The sequence below is a fragment of the Typopeltis vanoorti genome, chromosome 13 (assembly GCF_054136105.1).
Source record: "Typopeltis vanoorti isolate ZY-2024b chromosome 13, IOZ_Tvanoo_1.0, whole genome shotgun sequence".
Lineage (NCBI taxonomy): Eukaryota > Metazoa > Arthropoda > Arachnida > Uropygi > Thelyphonidae > Typopeltis > Typopeltis vanoorti.
In genome coordinates this window covers 25,857,766-25,877,646 of record NC_143561.1, presented here as the reverse complement: position 1 = coordinate 25,877,646, position 19,881 = coordinate 25,857,766, and the positions used below count along the sequence as shown (strand labels likewise).

Below are 19,881 nucleotides of genomic sequence, written 5' to 3'. Positions count from 1 at the left end.
TCTAGATTACAGTAAAACCATAGCCATCCCATACATAAAAGGGTTATCAGAAAAAATCGACATAATCCTACAACATTATAACCTCAATGCCACCTTTAAACCATCCACTAAACTTAAAACCATATTCAACTCCTCTAAGGATCCTCTCCTCACATTAGCACATCCTGGAGTCCATTGCATCCGCTGCACCTGTAACTTATAGTACATTGGTGAAACAGGACCCTATACGCAAGAAAGAACACATTAAATATAACCATTATGGTGAAGCAGGCCTCTCAGTCCACGCGCTCAACACCTTACACCAAATCAACTGGAAAAGCACCGGCTCTTTACACCACACAAAAACCTGGTATGAAAGGAAATTTAAGGAAGTCTGCGAAATCCTGATAAACCACCCAAATATCAACAACAAAGATGGCATGAAAATTCCAAGGATCTGGATGGCACACATTCAGCCTGCCTAATATATAAGATCCAGCATAAGTCAGGACTTGAGCCAATCTTCAGCTAGTATTAGAAAGCATTCCATTCCATACCAACTGGCTGGAATGTACAAGTATAATCATGATGTTAATATATGTATATAGATAGATACTTTTGTTGCGCTCAATGTATTTCTACAACCAACAGATAACACTGATAATAGGACTCTAGCGTTGATGTATAATTTTTTTTTTCCACCAGAGGTCAGGCCAACTATTGTTGTAGCAGTTGGTCAGTATCTTTAACAAACCAGTTTGATTGTAGTGTAGCTTGTTTTCTGTATATAGTTGTATGCCCTAGATGATGACCTTGACATAAAGGTCGAAACTTCAAATGTAGATTTTAGTTACATTAGACTAAAGGTTTTATTCAAACACAGTAGTTGTCTCCATAATTTTCAAAAATGCATACATATAAAGATAATTTATGAAAATCTTGTATTATTCAGTGTGTAATTCCGTAGTCTGTAAAATTTTAAATATCTAAGTTTTTAGTTGTTTCTTTTTTTAAATTTTAACTACATTTTGATTAATTTTAATAATTTAACTGTAAGTCGGTATTTGTATTAATCAGAATGGTTATTTTTGATCAAAAAAGTTAGTTAAAAATGTATGTTTTAATTTCAGACATTATACATAAGAGCTCAGACCAAGATATGACCATATATGTGCAGAATACTATTTATTCTTCAGATAAAGTGTTAGGTATAGTGTTTTCAAACCTACATGCAAGTGATTCTGAACTCCCTCAAAATTTGATGTATAAGATACGTCTTTCTGAAGACTTTGAAACTAATTCACTTTACCAGACATCATCCTGGCGTCGACCAAGACTAGATAGTTTCACTGGTATGTACAGCTATCTATATACATATTTGGTTTTTCTTTAGAAATGAAAAATTGAAATATAAGTAAAATTTAATGTAATTGATATGTAATATCAGTTATATTATCAATATATATCAGTTATGTAAATATAATATAATTGAAATATATTTTTTTCTTTTGTAATAGATTTGTTTTACTTCAATTCTTCCTTGAATATTATGGTAGTAATTAAGGTATTTGGAATTTAAGAAAAAAAAAATTAAATGCATTGAAAGTTTGTTCTGATTATATTGTGTAATTAAACATTATTCTTATCTACAGTTAGACACATAGGTCAAAGAATCTATATCATATTAGTGGTGAAGATTGACAAAGAAGTAATCTGTTGACATTTTTCTTGAAAAGCTGAAGATGTTGAGGGCACCACTTCATGAGGAAGGCTGTTTTCCTAAGAACTGAGGTAGCTGGTATGAAAGAGGAAAAGTAGATTCAGTGATTTTCAGTTTTACTGGAAAAGAATGTTGGGAAGCTATTGCTTGTGTTTTAACAGGCCCACCGAAAAGCAGAGAAATGACTTTCAATTCTGTGGAACAGTATACCAGAAGTGCCATGGAAGTACCAGATGAAACAAAACAGAGCTGAAACAGTGTCTCATTTAGAAAGTGTTTGAAGTGAGTCAATGATCAACTGTTAGCTCTCTTCTGGACAGTGCCAGGAATTTTTACAGAGGGTACATCTACCCTCTGTAAAAATGATGACATTGATATATAATATGATGACCTTGACATACAGACCAACTTGAGCCCTCTCAGGAGGATAGGGCTCAAGTTGGTCTGTAGAGTCATAGAAAGAAGTAGTAACTGGATGGGTGACAGGTAGTGCTGTCTTGGACAGAAAAGAGTGCCTAGTTTTTTATGCTGGAGAAAGATAGTGATGTGCTTATGCTGGGAAAAGCTAAATGTAGATGTCTTCAGAACACACACAATTTACAGACAAAAAATACCGTTGTTGGTGATGATGGGCAATAGATGATGTTGATGGTAGTGTCATAGTAGGAGAATTAAGTAGTAGTGGAGAGGGTGAGTGTATTTAGTGAAGTAGAGCTGCCTTCCCGCAATGAGTCCTTGGACTCCCTGGAGGTATCACATAATAATAAATGTCCACTCGAGGCAACCATGATCAAAAATGATCATGGTCCAACTTGGTACCCCTTTTACTGTTAAAGAATACAAGTTTTGGAGTGATTGGGGGGGAGGGGGGAGAGCATTGTGTTGGAGAGGAGGTTTACATCAGATTATGGTCTGTTTACTGAAAGGAGAGGTGACTTTCATGGTGTATATACTTGGAAGGAGAACTGGTTAAGAAAAGATTATGGGTATTGGGAGAAGGCTATCAGGGATTTAGGTTTGTAGACATATGATTAGCAACAGATCGTTGCTGTTTGGCAAATACAGACAGCCCTTGTAAGAGTTCTGTTCTGCAAACTTTATGTATCTCGAATTTTACGTAAGTCAGATTTTACCCTCTCATTAATTACACCCAGTTGTTTATGTATATGTAGCAGTGCATGAACATGTTTTAAAGGTTATTTCTGTTTTGTTTACAGGATGCATAAATTAGATTTTAGTATGCAATTATTAATATAATCATATATAAAGAGTATGAGAAAATAGAAAAAAAAAAATTAATTTGCCCATTTAACTTTCTGTAAGAAATTATCAAGCATGAGAGGATTGAACAGTGGATGCTTTCTCTTCATAAAACTGTCGATAACAGGTTAAACAGGTTCATCATTTATTTCTTTTTTGAACTTTTAAGATCACGAAGTACTATGATCCATTCTCAGATTGCTTTATCCATCTTCATGTTGGTGTTAAAAATGTCTACTAGCATTATCCAGATTATGATGAAAAAAAAGTCCTTGCATTACAAATCATAATATTGAACTGTCACATTCAGAAGTGTTGCATGCACATATTGTAAGGAGAACTTATGGTAATGAAGATTTTAATGCTTGCTGTAACACAAAAGTCAAATTTGTGTTGTCTTTTATGATTTTTCAATATTATTTATCAAATAAGTACCACTCCCCCCCCCTTTATAAATTTCCATTTCATCTTTAGAATTGATCATTACATAACGCATGTTCAATGATAAGGAGGTTACATGCATGCACTGCATAGCTGTCTGCCTTGCAGATGACTGTTGGTGGCACCCAAGTAATGTATGCAAAATAACTAAATTTTTATAAATCAAACTTTTTCATAACCCTTTTTGGACAATTTGCTAAGTCCAAATTAACATAAGTCAGGGACTGCCTGTACTTTTGGATCTTTTGAGTTTGATTAGCAGAATTGGAATGGGGAGGCCAGTTGGAGTTGGGGACATCAAGACTACTTAGGGTGATGACTTCACTGTTTGGATAATCTGGATTGCAAAGTCAAGCTTGAGGGATAAGTTGAAGGGTCAGTGAATTTTAGAATTTCAAGAGTAGTTAATGCAGTAGATGAATGGATGAATACCTTAAGTTATAGGAGTTCAAAAGCAGAGGATCCTGTATTTGGCATTTTCTTGCAAATTCTGTCAGATCTCGCAAAGCTACAGGTACCATCCATGTAGCAAAAAGGAATTATACATGTAATTTGGATATTTAAGATGATGTGTGGCTTTTAATTATCTAGACCAGATTTCCAACTGAAATCTGGTCTAGATGTTTAAGTAATGATTGTCATTTATATTGGTATCTATGCCACAGATTTCGATAAAGTGTATGTGATGGTGAATTTTTTGTAGTTTTTTTTTTTTAATCTCCTATCTCCTCCTTTTTTGTGTTAGGCCCCCATTGGACTGTCATGGCCAAGAAACATGGCTTGCTCGAAACTTGCTTATTGTTTATAATATAATAGAGCCGCCTCTTTTGTGAGAGAAAAAATCCTATCACCTCTGTGTGATGAGACTGGCTAACACCTTTTGAAAAAATTTTGCAAAGATTCTTGTCATTATATATGAGATTTGAATCCAGGTCTTTTCTAACTGAAGGGCATAGGCACTAGCTACTGATCTGATGGAGGGTTTAGTGTTTTATATATTTTGTTTTGTAATTGTCATTTTTGTTGAATTTGGTATTTGAGAAAAGTTTTTTAATCCCCCCCCCCCCATTCCCTCTGTAGACATGATCTGACAGATTGTGGCGGCAGAATTGTATGCCAGCTGATTAGAAAGCTTTGTGATTCAGGGGTTTTGGACCCTATATTGTTTGATAGCCAGATCTCTAAATATGCATAGAGAAAGGGGGGGGGGGGGGGGAGTAGACTTTTTAATGACAGTTAGAACATTTCATTACTAATTGGATTTTTATCCAGAATAAGCTTGTCTAGATGTGGAACCTGATTATGTCAATTCCATTTTGTTTTAGTGGCATTTTCACATTTCTTTAAATAGAGGAAATATGTTACATGAATGCAACAATTCAGATTGATTGATTTTCTATGGCTAGGTAAGTGGCACAGAAAACACGATCTTTCCTCATTCAACTAGCAAAAAAAAAAAAAAAAAACCCCACAAGCCTCCAACTTAGCATGAAGATCTATACCTTAAGTTATAGAAGGCTAAAAGCAGAGGGTCCTGTATTTGGCAGGCATTTATTATTAAGAGAGAGAGAGACATCGAGGGAGGCCACACACACACACACACACACACACACACACACACACACACACACACACACACACACACACACACACACACACACACACACCAGCTATCATACTTATTCTTGAATTAATTCAAACTGCTTGCACTCACAACATCCATTGGCAATCCATTCCAATCATGCACCACCCTCTGAGCGAAAAATCTAGCCCTCATCCCCTTCTTAGCAGCCTTCATTCTCAGCTTCCAAGGATGCCCTCTCCTTTCTCCACCATCCATAACTTGAAAAATTCCATAAATTGAAATTCTGTATGATGCTTTCAGAAGTTGGTAAGTCTCAGTCATAACACTCCCTCTTTCTCCTGTTTGCTAGTGTCTGCAATCTACAAATTCTCAATCTGTCTTCATAATCAGTATTCCACAATCCTGATATCATTTTTAACACTCTCCTTTGTACTCTCTCTAATATATCAGAATCACAATGGAGACCAGACCTGTGCAATAGTCCAAGTGAGGTCTTATCAAGGCTTTGTAAAGAGGCAAAATGACATCCTTATCTTTACATGTGAACGTTTGTTTCAGCATTGTCATTATTCGCTAAGTTGTCATTATTCCCTAAAATTTTCTTGCTAACTGTGTCAGATCTTGCAAAGCCACAGGCACCATTCCTGAAACATATTAAAATAATTGATTTTTTTTTAATGAAGTTAAAAACTGTAAAAGTTATGAAAATGATCATAACTTTTACAGTTATGATCATTTTCTTTTCTAAGAACTTGCAAGAATAAATCCTTTATCAGTTGCTTATTATTGCATCACTTAAAAAGAACTGTTTGCCTTTTATTGGTGCTTTTGATTGCCAGCTAGGGTAGTTTTGAACTGTTGATCTTCGGCTCTTTTCTGTAAAAACTAATGATATACACATATCAAGAATTAAAGCAGTATGCAGGGTTTTGTATTGATCTTTATTGAGAACAACTTCTGAAATGGTTGTCAGGCCAAAGTCCTTAATCAAATGCAGTATTAAAAGGTGCAAATGTGTATGCTCAATCAAAATTTTGAATAAGACCTGACATCAAATAAGTTTTGGGAAATTTTTTTTTTTTTTTTAAGCATTGACATCTGGTGCATTGTTATCTTTTACATTTTACATATTAGGCAGTTGTGCCATTATGTGAAAGGTAGTCTTTTTAATGTACTCCATTAAAAACAAGCAAACAAACAAAAAAAAATTATCAGAGTCATAGTACATATCAAGATGCTACTAAGCTTCTTGAGACCATTTAATTTGAGTGCTTTTCAGTATCTTCTTATCATGATTGCCAAATTTTAGTCTGCTTCATATGACTTTTTCAGTAGTATGTAAGTAGTTCTATTTTGTTTTCTTGTGATGTGTAACATTTAACTACATGATCTTTCTTTTTCTTATTCAAAAGCTTGTCTGTCTGGTCAAAATATGGAAAGTAGTATGAACAAGTTGTTTTTTCGTGCACATGCTGATGTCTGTATCAAGGATAGGGTAACTGGGGGATTTGAAGGATTGTTCTAATTTGATTATTAAAAAATTACGGAAACAGCCACAGTGTTATAGTAACACTTCAGTTTAATATAAACCAAAATAATCATCTGACATTTTAACCTTTATATCAAGGTCATCTGGGTTATACACAAAGAAACAAGCTATGTTACAATCTACAATCATAAATTTTTGGAATTTTAATGCCACCATTATTATTATTACATGACACCTCCAGGGAGTCCAAAGACTCATCGAGGGAGGGCACCTACTCTACAACTCTGTCTTCACCAACTACAACTGCAACTACACCAATGCCATCTACCTCTCACCACCTTCACCACCAGTAGTATTTTTACAGACAATCGCAAACATCTCCATGCCCATGGCAGAATTCGAACCCACAGCCTTTTGGCTGGAGAGTGGATACACTAACCACTTGACCAACTAGGCCATCATTATGACAAAATAAATTTGGAATTAAGTCTGCTGATATTTTTTTCTGGCCTCAAACCAGCAGTGGTTTGAATGACTGATATGAAAATCAAAATGTCGGGTGATTATTTTGATTTATATTAAACTGAAGTTTTACTATAATACAGTAGTTTCCAAAATTTTTTAATAATGAATGCTGATCACTATGCAACTAGGAAGGAACATGTTCTAATTTGGTATAGAGGTTTTGAATGCTGCTTTGATATCATCCTATTTTCTTTTCTCTTTTCATGTTAGGTGCAATAGCCTGTTGCAGCCATCTAATTTGGCTTCTTAAAAACCTCGTATTTTTAGGATAGAATGGTTAATCTTCTCTGCATTGTGTGCTATGACTAAATTGTGTATGCTCTGACTGGTTTGCATGTCTTATGGGAGGATGAACTCTACCAACTCTGTATGAGACCAGTTATCTCACCTTCAGTTGAAATGCACTGATATCCATCTTGAGGATTTCCATTTTTTTATCCTTGAAGTACATTTGGTTGAATCTGATTCATTTTGGCATGCTGCATTTGAATATGAGCTTAAAATTGTCCAGTTATCCTTCAGTTTTTCACATCCTAGGTGGAATTCAAATGCAGGTCTTAGCCCAAGGGTTTCTGTATACTGACTGCACTATGGAAGTTCTTCTTTGTTATCATTAATTTTTGAAATCTTTTTTGGATATTAAAATTTATAAGAGCTATAGTCATTGATATCAATCTCGATGATGCTTTTCCACTTTGTATCCTTGAAGGAAAAGTGGTTGAATTTTATTCATTTTGACATGCTGTATTTGAATATGCTTAAAATTGCCTTCCAGTTCTTCAGGAATCAAAATTGTTGATATCGCATAAACCTAATATGCAAATTTATTTATAATTTAAAAGCCTTCCTTGCAGAAGGCTTTTAAATTATAAATAATTTAAAATTTATAGGATGCTTTCTAATTCTTTAAAACTCCAGGATGCTTTCTGATTCTACTGATGCCATCTATAGCTGGCATCAGTAGAATCAGAAAGCATACTGGAGTTCCACTCACCATTGTTCCATACTAGAAACATCCTGATGTGGTCATTTATTATTATTATTTACAGCATCTCCATGGAGTCTGGAGACTCATTGCAGGAGACACAAATCAACCACCATACACACAAATCTTATCATACCTCTCCTTGAATCCATTCACCATCAGGGAACTCGCAACAAATTCTGGCAATCTATTCCACTCATTCGCCACTCTCCATGCAAAAAATCTGGTCCACACACCCCTACTAACTACTTTTACACAACTTCCATGGTTGGCTCGTAGTTCTCTGACCTCTTGTTATATATTGAAAAAATTTGCTTTCATCAATTTTATATAACCTCTATAAAAGAAATCCAGCATAATCATCGTGTAGCCATTTCCTTTATCGAACTCAGTTGTTACTCTATTATAAAAAGTTAGCAAATTACTAAGGCATAACCCCTTCACAAAGCCAAATTTGTCTTCATACAGTATCATGTTTTTATCAAGAGACGTTCTTGAATTCTCTTTTTGACCAATGTACTTTTACCACTATGCCTGAGATACTGATTGGTCTGTAATTTTCTACTGCAGTCATAGAACCTCTCTTATGCAAAGGAATATTTTGCACTCTTTCCACTTCCTTGGAATTCTACTACAGCTGTGACTTAGAGCCTAATCAGAGACATTGCCAGTTCCCATGCACATTCTTGCAACATCCTAGTTGATATCCCAATCTAATCCTTCAACTGTATTTACATAGAGATTCTGCAGTATTCTAAGAAATTCCAATTCATCCACCTCTGTTCCCAAATCAGAGTCTGTCACATATATTAAAGCAGTAACTTCATTAGGATTATATACCCTTTCAAAGTAGTCACTCAGTAACTCAACTATTTTATCTACTTCTGTCTCCTCATGGTCATTATCACTCATTAAGAGTATCTTCCATTGTCATTCTTCCTCTTGTTGAAAATTTTTTTACCTTGGCTCTACAATACATTAAAGATACCAAGAAATTATAACTTGGTTTTAATGCTTTACCCAAGGAAGCAAAACAATGTTTTGCATGTGAAATACAGTAAAACTCCGAAGTTACGCGGTAGGTGGGACCAACAAAAAGCGCACAAGTCAAATTCGCGTAACTCTGGGTATAATTTTGCATGTAATTTATATATACAAACATACAATTGGGACCAAAGGTTTACAAAAACACCTATATTTTTTAAGAAATATAATCATAATTGTAGTTTTTCGTACATAACTTTTTTTTTTTTTTTTTTATGTCGATGGTTTCATAAAATCTAATAGATTCGTCTGACAGCATGTCTTTTTCTTTTCACGCAAAATTTTTTCATACAAGCTAATGATTTTTTTATTCCTTGCCTTGTGACTGCAATTCGTTCCTCGTTAGAATCTATGTCCTCCAAAATCTGTAAGCCTTTCTTTCATGATTGTTCTTACTGTGGATTCCTGTAGATCGAACTTCTTTGCTAGCTCACAAATTTTCATTCTGCCTTCATTTTGTTTCCAAAGTCAATGTTTTTCTTTTCTTGCTAGCTGTAAAAGAATCGGACTTGCTTCTTTTGGATGACATTATTTTTTTATGTGATAAAATTTTTATCAAGAACATAACATTAAACAATCGCAAGGTTTGTAGACTATAAAAATCGTGTATGAATGGAGACTGTGCGAAACACGTCAGTGCTTGTTCACAGTATGTGTGACCCTGGCGAATGTGGCCGGCACCTGAAAGATACAACTAGTGGTGAGGCATGAAGCGTGACAGGAATATGTACATATAAGAAACCACGTAACTCCGGATTCGCGTAAGTCGAGGTATGACTATATATTCATGTCTGAGTTACTTATATATAGAGGCTCATGACTTCACATCACTTGTCTTAGCATGTATCCCATAATAAAAGCACAGACCCTTTTGGACATATAAAATGCTATGAATAATGGAAGGGCTACTATCCAGACCAGTTTGATCTTTGAGGTCTCATCAGTGCATTGCATTATGTGATACTAATGCAAGTGATGTGAAGTCATGAGCCTCTATATACAAGTAACTCAGACATGAATATATTTCACTTTCAAAACATTGTTTTGCTTCCTTGGGTAAAGGATGAATTAAAACCAATTATATAATTTTTTGGGGTGCTTAAGTGTCAAAGCTGTATAACTGAGAGGAGACCTCCATAGTCTTTAAGGAATACAGAGAACCGACCAGGGCTTCTGACCTAATGTCCAATCCTCTCTTTTTCGTGGTGCACCCTGTTGGGTATCTACCTGGATACTGAATGAATGAGGATGGGCTGGCAATTTGGGATTCAGCCGACAATACAAAATACCATGGCACAGATTTAAGCTTTTTCTTGTCATAATTACCTGCCTTGTAGTTCCACATATACACCTTCTTGACAGAATATTCCTCATGTTTTACAATCTCTCAAGTCAAGGCCTCATGGTCACTTTCACCAATCACAACCAAGATGACCATATTGCCTATGGATAGCTCTGTGTATATAATTCTTCCTTATCTAACATAAAATATCTAAAGTAAATTGTTAAAACACCTCCCTTTTATAAATCCATGCTGATCATCATAAAGAATGCTATGTCCATCAACCAAATCCTGTATTCTATTCCTAACCAATCTCTCCAACAACTTGACCATAACTGCAGTTATACAGACTGGTCTGTAATTGGAAACTTCTGTCCTAGAAGCATGCTTGTGATGTGGTACTATTTTGCCTTCTTTCCACTTCTTAGGAACTCTATCCACTTGAAGACTTTCATGAAATAACCAATTCAAGGGCATAGCCAACTGTGGTGCACATTCCTTAAGAATGTGGTGATATGTCATCCATTCCTACCTTATTAACATCTAATCCAACCTTCTTGTAGATAAGCTTATACATTGGTTAGACATACTTCTCATTTTTAAGGAAATCATAACGTACACTAAATTATTAATTGTAAAATTATGATGTTGTCATTTCCTAAACAGTTAGGAGTACAAGCAGTCCCCAGGTTAGTTAAGAAGACGATATATTCCTAAGAGTGTCTTTAGGTTGGATTTATATGTAACTCAGATCCCTAATGAACAGTGCACATACTGTGGTGGTAATAATAGCAATAATACTATAATGGCCCATATGTGGCAATAATAATAATACAGTGTAATATAATAATAATACTCCTTTACTGTAATAATAAGTTACAGAAACTATTGTGCTCTCTTTCTTTTAATTCAAACAAATGGAACATAAAAACAAACTCATACAAAAAGTTTAGTTAGGAGAAATTTCAAAAAAGAATATTAAAGGTTAATTGATGCTTCCATTAGAGCACTGCCTTTCCCATGTTCCATTATTATCACTTTATAATTGTTCCAATAGTTGAGTGACTGAAGCCTGATGCTTTCCCAGTGAATAATGGTGTCTGGCCTCTCTCCAAACGCTTAATTATTTCTACTTTTGTTTCCACTGTAATCACTATTCTCTTCACGCAGGCTCACATGGACTTTCGCTTTAGAGGCATAGTTATAAGGGTAATCAGACTTGCAAAATGGAATAAAAAAAGTTAAGACGAAAGTGATGCTGTGTGTAAGCGACTGTATAAACAATGAGACTAGCTGCTGGTATGAAGATGCTGTGCGAACGAACCTCTTAATCTTGTGGGTTTGTTTACATGCACAGAAGAAACTAGTTCTTGAATTATTAATTTAATTATTAATTATCCTTATGGAGAGAGCCTTGGGAGCCTGTTTGTAAGTCGGGTCGTCCATAACCTGGGGACCACCTGTATATCTAACCCAACCAACTCGTGATATACACTAATTCTTTCATTTACAATTTACCTAATACTTGTCTCCCTTCTATGCGTTGCACCGCATCAGTTAAATCAGTATGATATACACTGATAAAGTCATTGTTCAATGATTCCACTATATTCTTTGCAATTGTTATTTTGCTGCTATGACTCCACCAGTGTGAACCTGCCTTGGCCTGACCAGCAAATCTCCTCTCGTACCTTCACCTTTTCTTTTTTTTACCATGATCATCACCTTTCTAGCTTGCACTTTATACTTTTCATGGATCTGATCACTGCCAACTGTCTTGTACCTTCTCCATAGCATATTCTTTTCCAGCACAGCTCGGTTGATTTCACTGTTCATCCATTTCACTCCTACTCTGTTTGCTTGCATAACCCATGGTATGCAGTTATACATTAAGTTTATCAGATTGTTAGTTTCCATGCATTGTCAACATCTTTTCTGCTCATCTCATCTACCCTATGTCCTGATGCTAACTAACTACAGAGCTTTCATAAAATCAGCTTTATACTTCTGCATATATATCCATTTCTGAGAGTAACCTTTTTCTTGTTTCATCACTTCACAAATAAGCACATTATGATCACTCTCACCAATTGCCAGCAGTGTCAACACCTCATTAACAACTACATCTTGTGAAGTTAATACCAAATCCAAAACATTAAAGCTTCTAGAAATTAAGGAGATAAAAATCCCTTGTTGTTTTATAGCCAGTAAGCGAAACTTAAGATCGAGAACTACGATCTATGAGTTTCATGCCGAAAAACTATCGGCGAAGGCAATTCGAAGCAAAGGTGGACTTCGAAGTCAAGTTCCCTGACTATTCTTGATATTTTCTCATAATGTAAAACACAGCTCCTAGGAGATGTAATACTGTCATTGCATTATGAGGAGAGGTCACTACCCAGACTGGTTTCAACCTTTTTTTTTTGAGGTCTCATCAGTGAGTAGGTAGACCTGGAAAATATCAAAGCTTAGTGAAAAGAACTAGCATACCTTCACTATATGAAGTGAGGGAGCTTACTCCACCTTTGCTTCGAATTGCCTTCGCCGATAGTTTTTCGGCATGAAACTCGTAGATCGTAGTTCTCGATCTTAAGTTTCGCTTACTGGCTATAAAACAACAAGGGATTTTTATCCCCTTAATTTCTATTAAGGCTGCCAGAAAACTAGCCATTTGGCTTTTTATCTTAACTATTAAAGCCTCTAGTTGCTTCAGTCACATGCTGCTTAAGATATTTATCTCTGTATTTAATGTAATAGGTTTACTCATCTTCTTTTATTCACTGGAAACACCATCACCTTTAATTTTATGTCATTATTAACAAAACAAAATAATAGTTATAAACAGTTTTATAATTTACAGTGAAACACCAAAACACTTGAAATGTAGCACATACTGTCATAAACAGTTGATGAAACGAGCAGATCATCATCATAAAGTGGTGCGTCGTAAGGCAGGGATATTGTTATAATGAGATTTGATCTCTGTTACCAATTGTTATAAAGAGGGGGATTATTTATTAATTTATTTATTATTAATCCTCATTTGTTATGAGATTTTCTCTATAACGATTATTTCTAATTTCAGAGTGTTTTTATTTATATGCACAAGGGTTCAATTCTGATTGGTGCAATGACTTTTTACTATTTCTTTCAGAACCCGAAAAATCACTGACTCAAGACCAAATACAAAATATACACATTTAATAAAACAAAAACAGTATATACACTTCAAATAAAATTGCACAACTAACTACAAAATTAACTGGATCTAAGGCCTTTTAAAATAAATTTACACTTTAGAGATCATCCATTCTCTGACTCATTCTATTACTGGTTTGCTTAACATATACTTAATCATGTCTACTAGACTAAACACCTTGTTTACACAATAACAAAATGTTCATAGTCAGTTTTTTTGTTAAGGCCTTTTTCCAAAGATATGAGATTCTCTTCTTTTTCCATAGAATCCTTTCTCATCACCCTCATATAGCGCATATTATTCCTCCTGACTCTGAAGTAAGATATTCTGAATTCACTGAAATATAGGTACTCTTACCTCATGCAGTTCAATTTTGTACTAGCAAAAAAAGTTTCTTCTACTGCTTCATCTGAGTTGCTAAATTCAGTCTCCTTTTCCAGTAGAAATAACAGGTAGATCTAGCATCCTTAAAACAGATGAAGTTTTTAATCAGCTTTTCCTCAAACATTCCTATAGAACGTCAGTTGCAATATTTTCTTTTATTTATCAATACTTATTTACAGTCTTAACTCCTTCACTTTAAAGGCTCACAATTCTATGATTCCTTTTTCGGAATCTTCTATTAATATGCCCTCGACTGTCACATAAAAACTTAATTTTCTAAGAACAAAATTTTGCCAGCCTGTGTTCTTAAACTTCCATTAGCTCTCTCTTGTTTATTCTCGGTTACTTCAATACCGAATGCTCTCTTGTTTCCATTACCTCGATACTGAATGCTCTCTCTGTCACCTGAAACCATTATTGGTTTTGGGTGAAATCTAAACCAATAATGTACTAACATAAACAATTTGTAAACATATTGAGAATTTTAAATTATGACTATTTTTACAATATTACTACATAGTATTGATTTGGGTGCACAGAAGCACCGCCTTCAAATTAAGCTCTATTTCTTCTTCTCCCATAGTCCTAAATGGACCGTTGGGTCATTCATGGCTGGTAGGTGATATTCCTTGTTATCCTCCTCCAATCATCTCTGTCCCTTGTTCTTGATGTCAGTTGAGAAAGAGAGGAATTTGTCCATTTTTTGATGTTATCAGCCCCTAACCCTTGGTCCTGGAACGATTCCTTCTAGTGCTTGATTTGTAATGCCATCGGCCCTCTCCACATGTCCGAACCATTTCATCTGTCTTCTTCTGATGACTGTCAGAATATTTTCCCTTTTTCTCCTGTCTATTGAATCAATCAATTTTTGGACATTTTCATTGGTTTTGTGAGTGGTATAGGGAGTTCTCAAAAGTCTTCTGTAAGCTTTGGTTTTAAAAGACAGGAGTCTCCTCTCATCTTCTCTCAATAAAGTCCAGGCCTCACAACCATACAAGAGGACAGAATTCACCAAGGTGTCAATTAGTCTTAGTCTGTTTGTGATTGCTATTCTGTTATCTCCCCACAATGGTTTTAACTTCTGTAGGGCCACGGTTGCCTTAGCAGTTTGGTATTTAATGTCAGTTTTGAATGACTATCTTGACTCAACGGGCTTCCTAGATAAGTGAACTTGTTTACATTCTCAATTTGTTTATTGCCAATTTGTATCTTTAAGAATTCAATGTCTGATTTTGAGGTTATCATTTTTTTTTTTTTTGTAGGTTTATGTATAATCCATATTTTTTTAATGTTCTGAAAACACGGCTGGTTATCTCTTGTAATTCTCTTGTATCACCTCCTTCGCGTATCAGTTCCATTGTGACACCATCCATTCCTGATGATTTTCCTATTTTTGAGGAGCTAACCGCTGCTATGACTTCTTCTGTTAATATCGGATAATCTCCTTCCTCTGAACCTCTTATTTAACTTATTGGTTAACTTATTTATAATTTGAAAAGCACTTTTAGAATTATTTTTATTTAAGTCCTCTGCTATATTTTTGCGTTCATCTAATATCCATAAGTTTCTAGCATGTTTGATTTCTTTTTTAATAATCTTAGTAATATTTTTATACTGTTCTCTATTATCACCACTTTTAATGATATTTCAAATATCTTCAATTTCAATATCTTGAGATTTCAAATTAAGCTCATAAAGAAATTATATTCATTGGGATCATTATCATCTTTTTTCCACAGGGTTTTTATTTATCTTATTGCTTAAAATAACCTTCTTAGCACTCAGACAAAAATTGACATGATTCAAAGACAATTTTCAAGGAGTTTCTGATTTTTGCAGGTCTGGATCTTATTTCTAATTTCATTTCGATAAGATTCAGGTTTTTCGCGAGATCATTTATGTCTATAGTTAAGATAATAAGCCAAACGGCTAGTTTTCTGCCAACCTTAATAGAAATTAAGGGGATAGTTCTCGATCTTAAGTTTCACTTACTGGCTATAAAACAACAAGGGATTTTTATCCCCTTAATATCATTTATGTCTGTTTGGGTTATCAGATTGAGATGCTCACAGAACTGGTGGCATAGATGTTTATAAAGGTCTGCTCTGGACTATGAACATTCTGGACAAGTTTGTAAAGCTCCTTGAGTGTTTTTTAAAATCTGGATTCAGTTCATGACCTTGTGCAACAACAGGTGAATAACAAATCCACTCTGCAAAGTCACTTTAAATGCACAGCACTGTTTAAGAGAAAGCAAATGTCAAACCATGCTATTGCAAAGTCTGATAGCAATTTTGAGATTGATAGCTGTACATCTGTTTGCGCCACTTAGTCATGGTATATTCACAGTGAAATTGGCATATGTATCATATGCCAATAAATGATGCCTCATAGTAGACACATATTTGGAGAGCTCTGAAAGCTAAATTGTTTGGTTTAGAAAAAATAGTGATATTAGTTAAAAATTGTATTAGAACTAGATTATATTGTGATTTAAATTTGATTTAAGTAAAATTTTTTTTAAATACATAGTTAATATAGTCTTTCTGCATGATAAGTTGCATAGTGTAGCACATGGCACTGATGCGAAGCAGAACAATGACGTCTTAGGCATCGCTGTTTAAAGTATTCAACCAGAGGGACTTTGTTCAGTCTGCTAGATATATGCATTACTGAAATCAAATGGATCTTGATTTGAAAGTGATAGTAGTGGGAGAGCATGCCAACAATGCTACGAAAGCAAGGGTCAGAAGGTGAGGGTCAGGTTGAGAGATTGAAGCAGTGGATGGAACAGAGGAATGTCTGTGAAAATGTGTGCAACAGTTTAACAGAAGACATATGATTTGCAACCAAAGGGAGTAGGTGTTCAACTGCAGGCCAGTGAAACTAGTACATTTTGAGTCCATCTGGTGTGAGGTAGTGGCCAGCAGAACAAAATATACAGTTGGTTGCATCTATAGACCAGGGGATGTAATGGATGATGGGGATTCTTTTCATTGGAAAATAAGCTCAATGAGTGGAGTAATTATTTTGGGGGACTTCAACTTTGAGAACATAGATTGGGAGGAGGAAAAGACAGATAGGAGGAAAGAAATTAAATTTATGCTAAGTATAATTTCTGGGAAATTCTCATGCTACTCCTCTAAAACACTATTAATATAAGTAACGGCTATTTTAGCCTGTTTTTGTTTAGGAGTGTCCCTTATATTTAATAGTTATATTTATATTTAATTTAACTTATATTTAATTTAACAATAAAATAATGGCCGTCTTAAACGACCAACACACCTACCAAATAATCCACAATGATCCTACCCCCGACCTCATAAAACAGATAAACAGCACCTTACATACCTTAAAAAGTCAAAACAAAATAGATAAAACCACAATGAGACACACAACCCCCCGCACTACTCGCACCCCCTATATTTTCGGGAACATCAAAACCCACAAAGACGGTTATCCGATACGACCCATAGTCTCCTACAAGAACACCACCACAGCTCCTTTATCCAAATTTGTTGCCAAACTCATCAAACCACTACTAACAACGTCTATCTGTATGATCAAAAATACAGATGACCTATTCTGGAAATTAAGCAACACTACTCCATCCCAGGATGACATCCTCTCCTCACTAGATGCAACTTCATTATACACCAACGTGGATGTTCCCAAAACTTTAGACATCTTACACACACTACTCTCCGAGGACCACACCCTACACACACGCACAAAATTAACACCAAATGACATCATTAGTTTGATTAAACTCACAATATCCGCCAACTTCTTTAAATTCAACAACTCCTTATATGTTCAAATTTTCGGTCTCCCAATGGGCCAAAACATCAGTGGATAATTAGCGGAGTTATTCCTGGCGCACATTGAATCAGTGTTTTAGTAATCTACTTACTTATTACAATAAAGTGACTGCTTCCTTGGACAGAGGAGAAGGATACACAGTAATATACTTGGATTTCGCAAAAGCTTTTGATGAGTGCCTCATGATAAGTTGACAGTCAAACTAGAGCAGATGGGGTTGGATATTAGATTAGTGCATTGGATTGGAGACTGGCTATCTGATAGGTATCAACAAGTGGTGTATGGGGGTGCAATATCCAGGAAAAGGAAAGTCACTAGTGGAGTCCCTCAGGGATCTGTTTTAGGGCCATTACTATTTAACTTGTATATTAATGATATTGGCGAAGATTTGGATGGAGATATTCAGTTGTTTGCAGATGATGCAAAGTTGGGACGAACCATAAAGAGTAGTGAAGATGTTGTGGCCTTGCAAGAAGACTTGAATAAATTGAGTGATTGGGCAAGCAAATGGGGATGTGAGTTCAATGTTGCAAAATGTAAGGTTTTAAAATTTGGAAAACAAAGATGGGATGCAGAATTTATGCTTGGTGAAAATATATTGTTGGAAGTAGAGGAAATAAGAGATCTGGGAGTGATAGTGGATAAGGATCTAAAATTTAGGGGTCACATCGCCAAAATTGTGAAGACAACACAAAGACTTCTGGGAATGATGCGGAAGACACTGACGTGTAGAAGTAGGGAGATTCTTGTTCCATTGTATAAGGCTTTGATTAGGCCACACATGGACTATTGTGCCCAGATTTGGTCACCTGGTTTTCAGAAGGATGAAGAGATGTTGGAAAGGGTCCAAAGGCGACTGACTAAGGTAGTTTCTGACCTCTGGAATGTCGAGTATGAGGAAAGATTGAAAAGATGTAATTTGCAGAGACTAGTGGAGAGAAGGAAGAGGGGAGATATGATAGAGACCTATAAGTTGGTAAGGGGTTGCTATAGGATCAATGGTGGAGAAGTTCTACAGCGAATAGTGGGAGATCAGGGGAGAACCAGAGGTCATCCCTGGAAACTGTATAAAGAGGGTGTGAGTAGGGGAGTGAGAGGCAGGTTTTTTTCGTGCAGAGTTGTGAATGATTGGAATGCCTTGCCTGAGAGTGTGGTGTCTGCAAGGAGTTTGAATGTGTTTAAGACCCGGTATGATGAGATGTGTGTGAGATAAAAGGACCTCCTAGATGAGTCTTTGACTCCATGAGGTCTTGTTTAATAATAATAATAATTATCATTTTCATTCTTCTATAATATCAAGTTCATTTTTAATGTGGTTCTGTGGTTTTTTTTTTTTTTTATGTTTCCTTGCATTTTTTCTTTCAGTGATACTAATTAGGTGTTTTGCATAATGTTGAGAATTAGATTAGTTTCGTTTATCCATATGCAAGTTATTCCAGGATCTGGCTGGATGGATTTTATTCTTACTTGATATTTGGAATCCTTAAAAAAAAAAATTGTCGTTGCATTCTAGTTTGTTTGGGTTGGACAATTTTTCAGAAGTGGAAATGGGCAAAACATGTCAAAATTATATATTACAGTAATTCTCTGCCCTGGTGGAGAAAAAAAAATGAGTAAACACAATGAGATCAATTGATATATCATCCATTTTGTGAAAGGATTTCTGTAACATTGATTATTCTGAGATTTTTCCTCTCTTCATTCTGTTGTTTATTTCATGCAATCATTTATACTACAAGGTTTCTGATATTGTAGTCTCTCACACTTATGCATTCTTAGGTTTTAAGTGGATTCTACTAAGTTGCTTTTATTATATTAGTCATTTAATGAGTTCCTTCTTGGTTTTTAAAAATTGCAGGTTCATTCATGCTCATCCTGGGCAAAAGTTATTGGCATTAGTGAGACATGGCTAATAGAATATGATATAGTTAGTGGGATAGAATGTGAAGGATATATTGTGTTCAGGAAGAATAGAGAGAAAAGAATGAGGGGAGGAAGGAGTGTTATTGATGATAGCCGATGAACTGCAGCCAAAGAGAATAGAAGTTCAATTGCAGGACAGTGAAAATAGCACATTTGAGGCTATCTGGTGTGAGATTGTGGCCAGCAGAACAAAATATACAGTTCGGTGCTGCTATAGACCAGCGGATGGAATACATTTGC

At 35.3% G+C, this 19,881-nt stretch overlaps 1 protein-coding gene across 2 annotated transcripts in view; it reads left to right on the top strand.

Moving 5' to 3' along the window:
* Positions 1-19,881, top strand: part of LOC150099998 (phospholipid-transporting ATPase ABCA3-like) — a 728,766-nt gene that overhangs the window by 72,978 nt on the left and 635,907 nt on the right. For both annotated transcript variants that reach the window (XM_090402469.1, XM_090402468.1), the window contains exon 3: positions 1,110-1,331. In XM_090402469.1, coding sequence (XP_090258595.1) covers positions 1,110-1,331 — 222 coding nt within the window. The remainder of the gene's footprint in view (positions 1-1,109; positions 1,332-19,881) is intronic.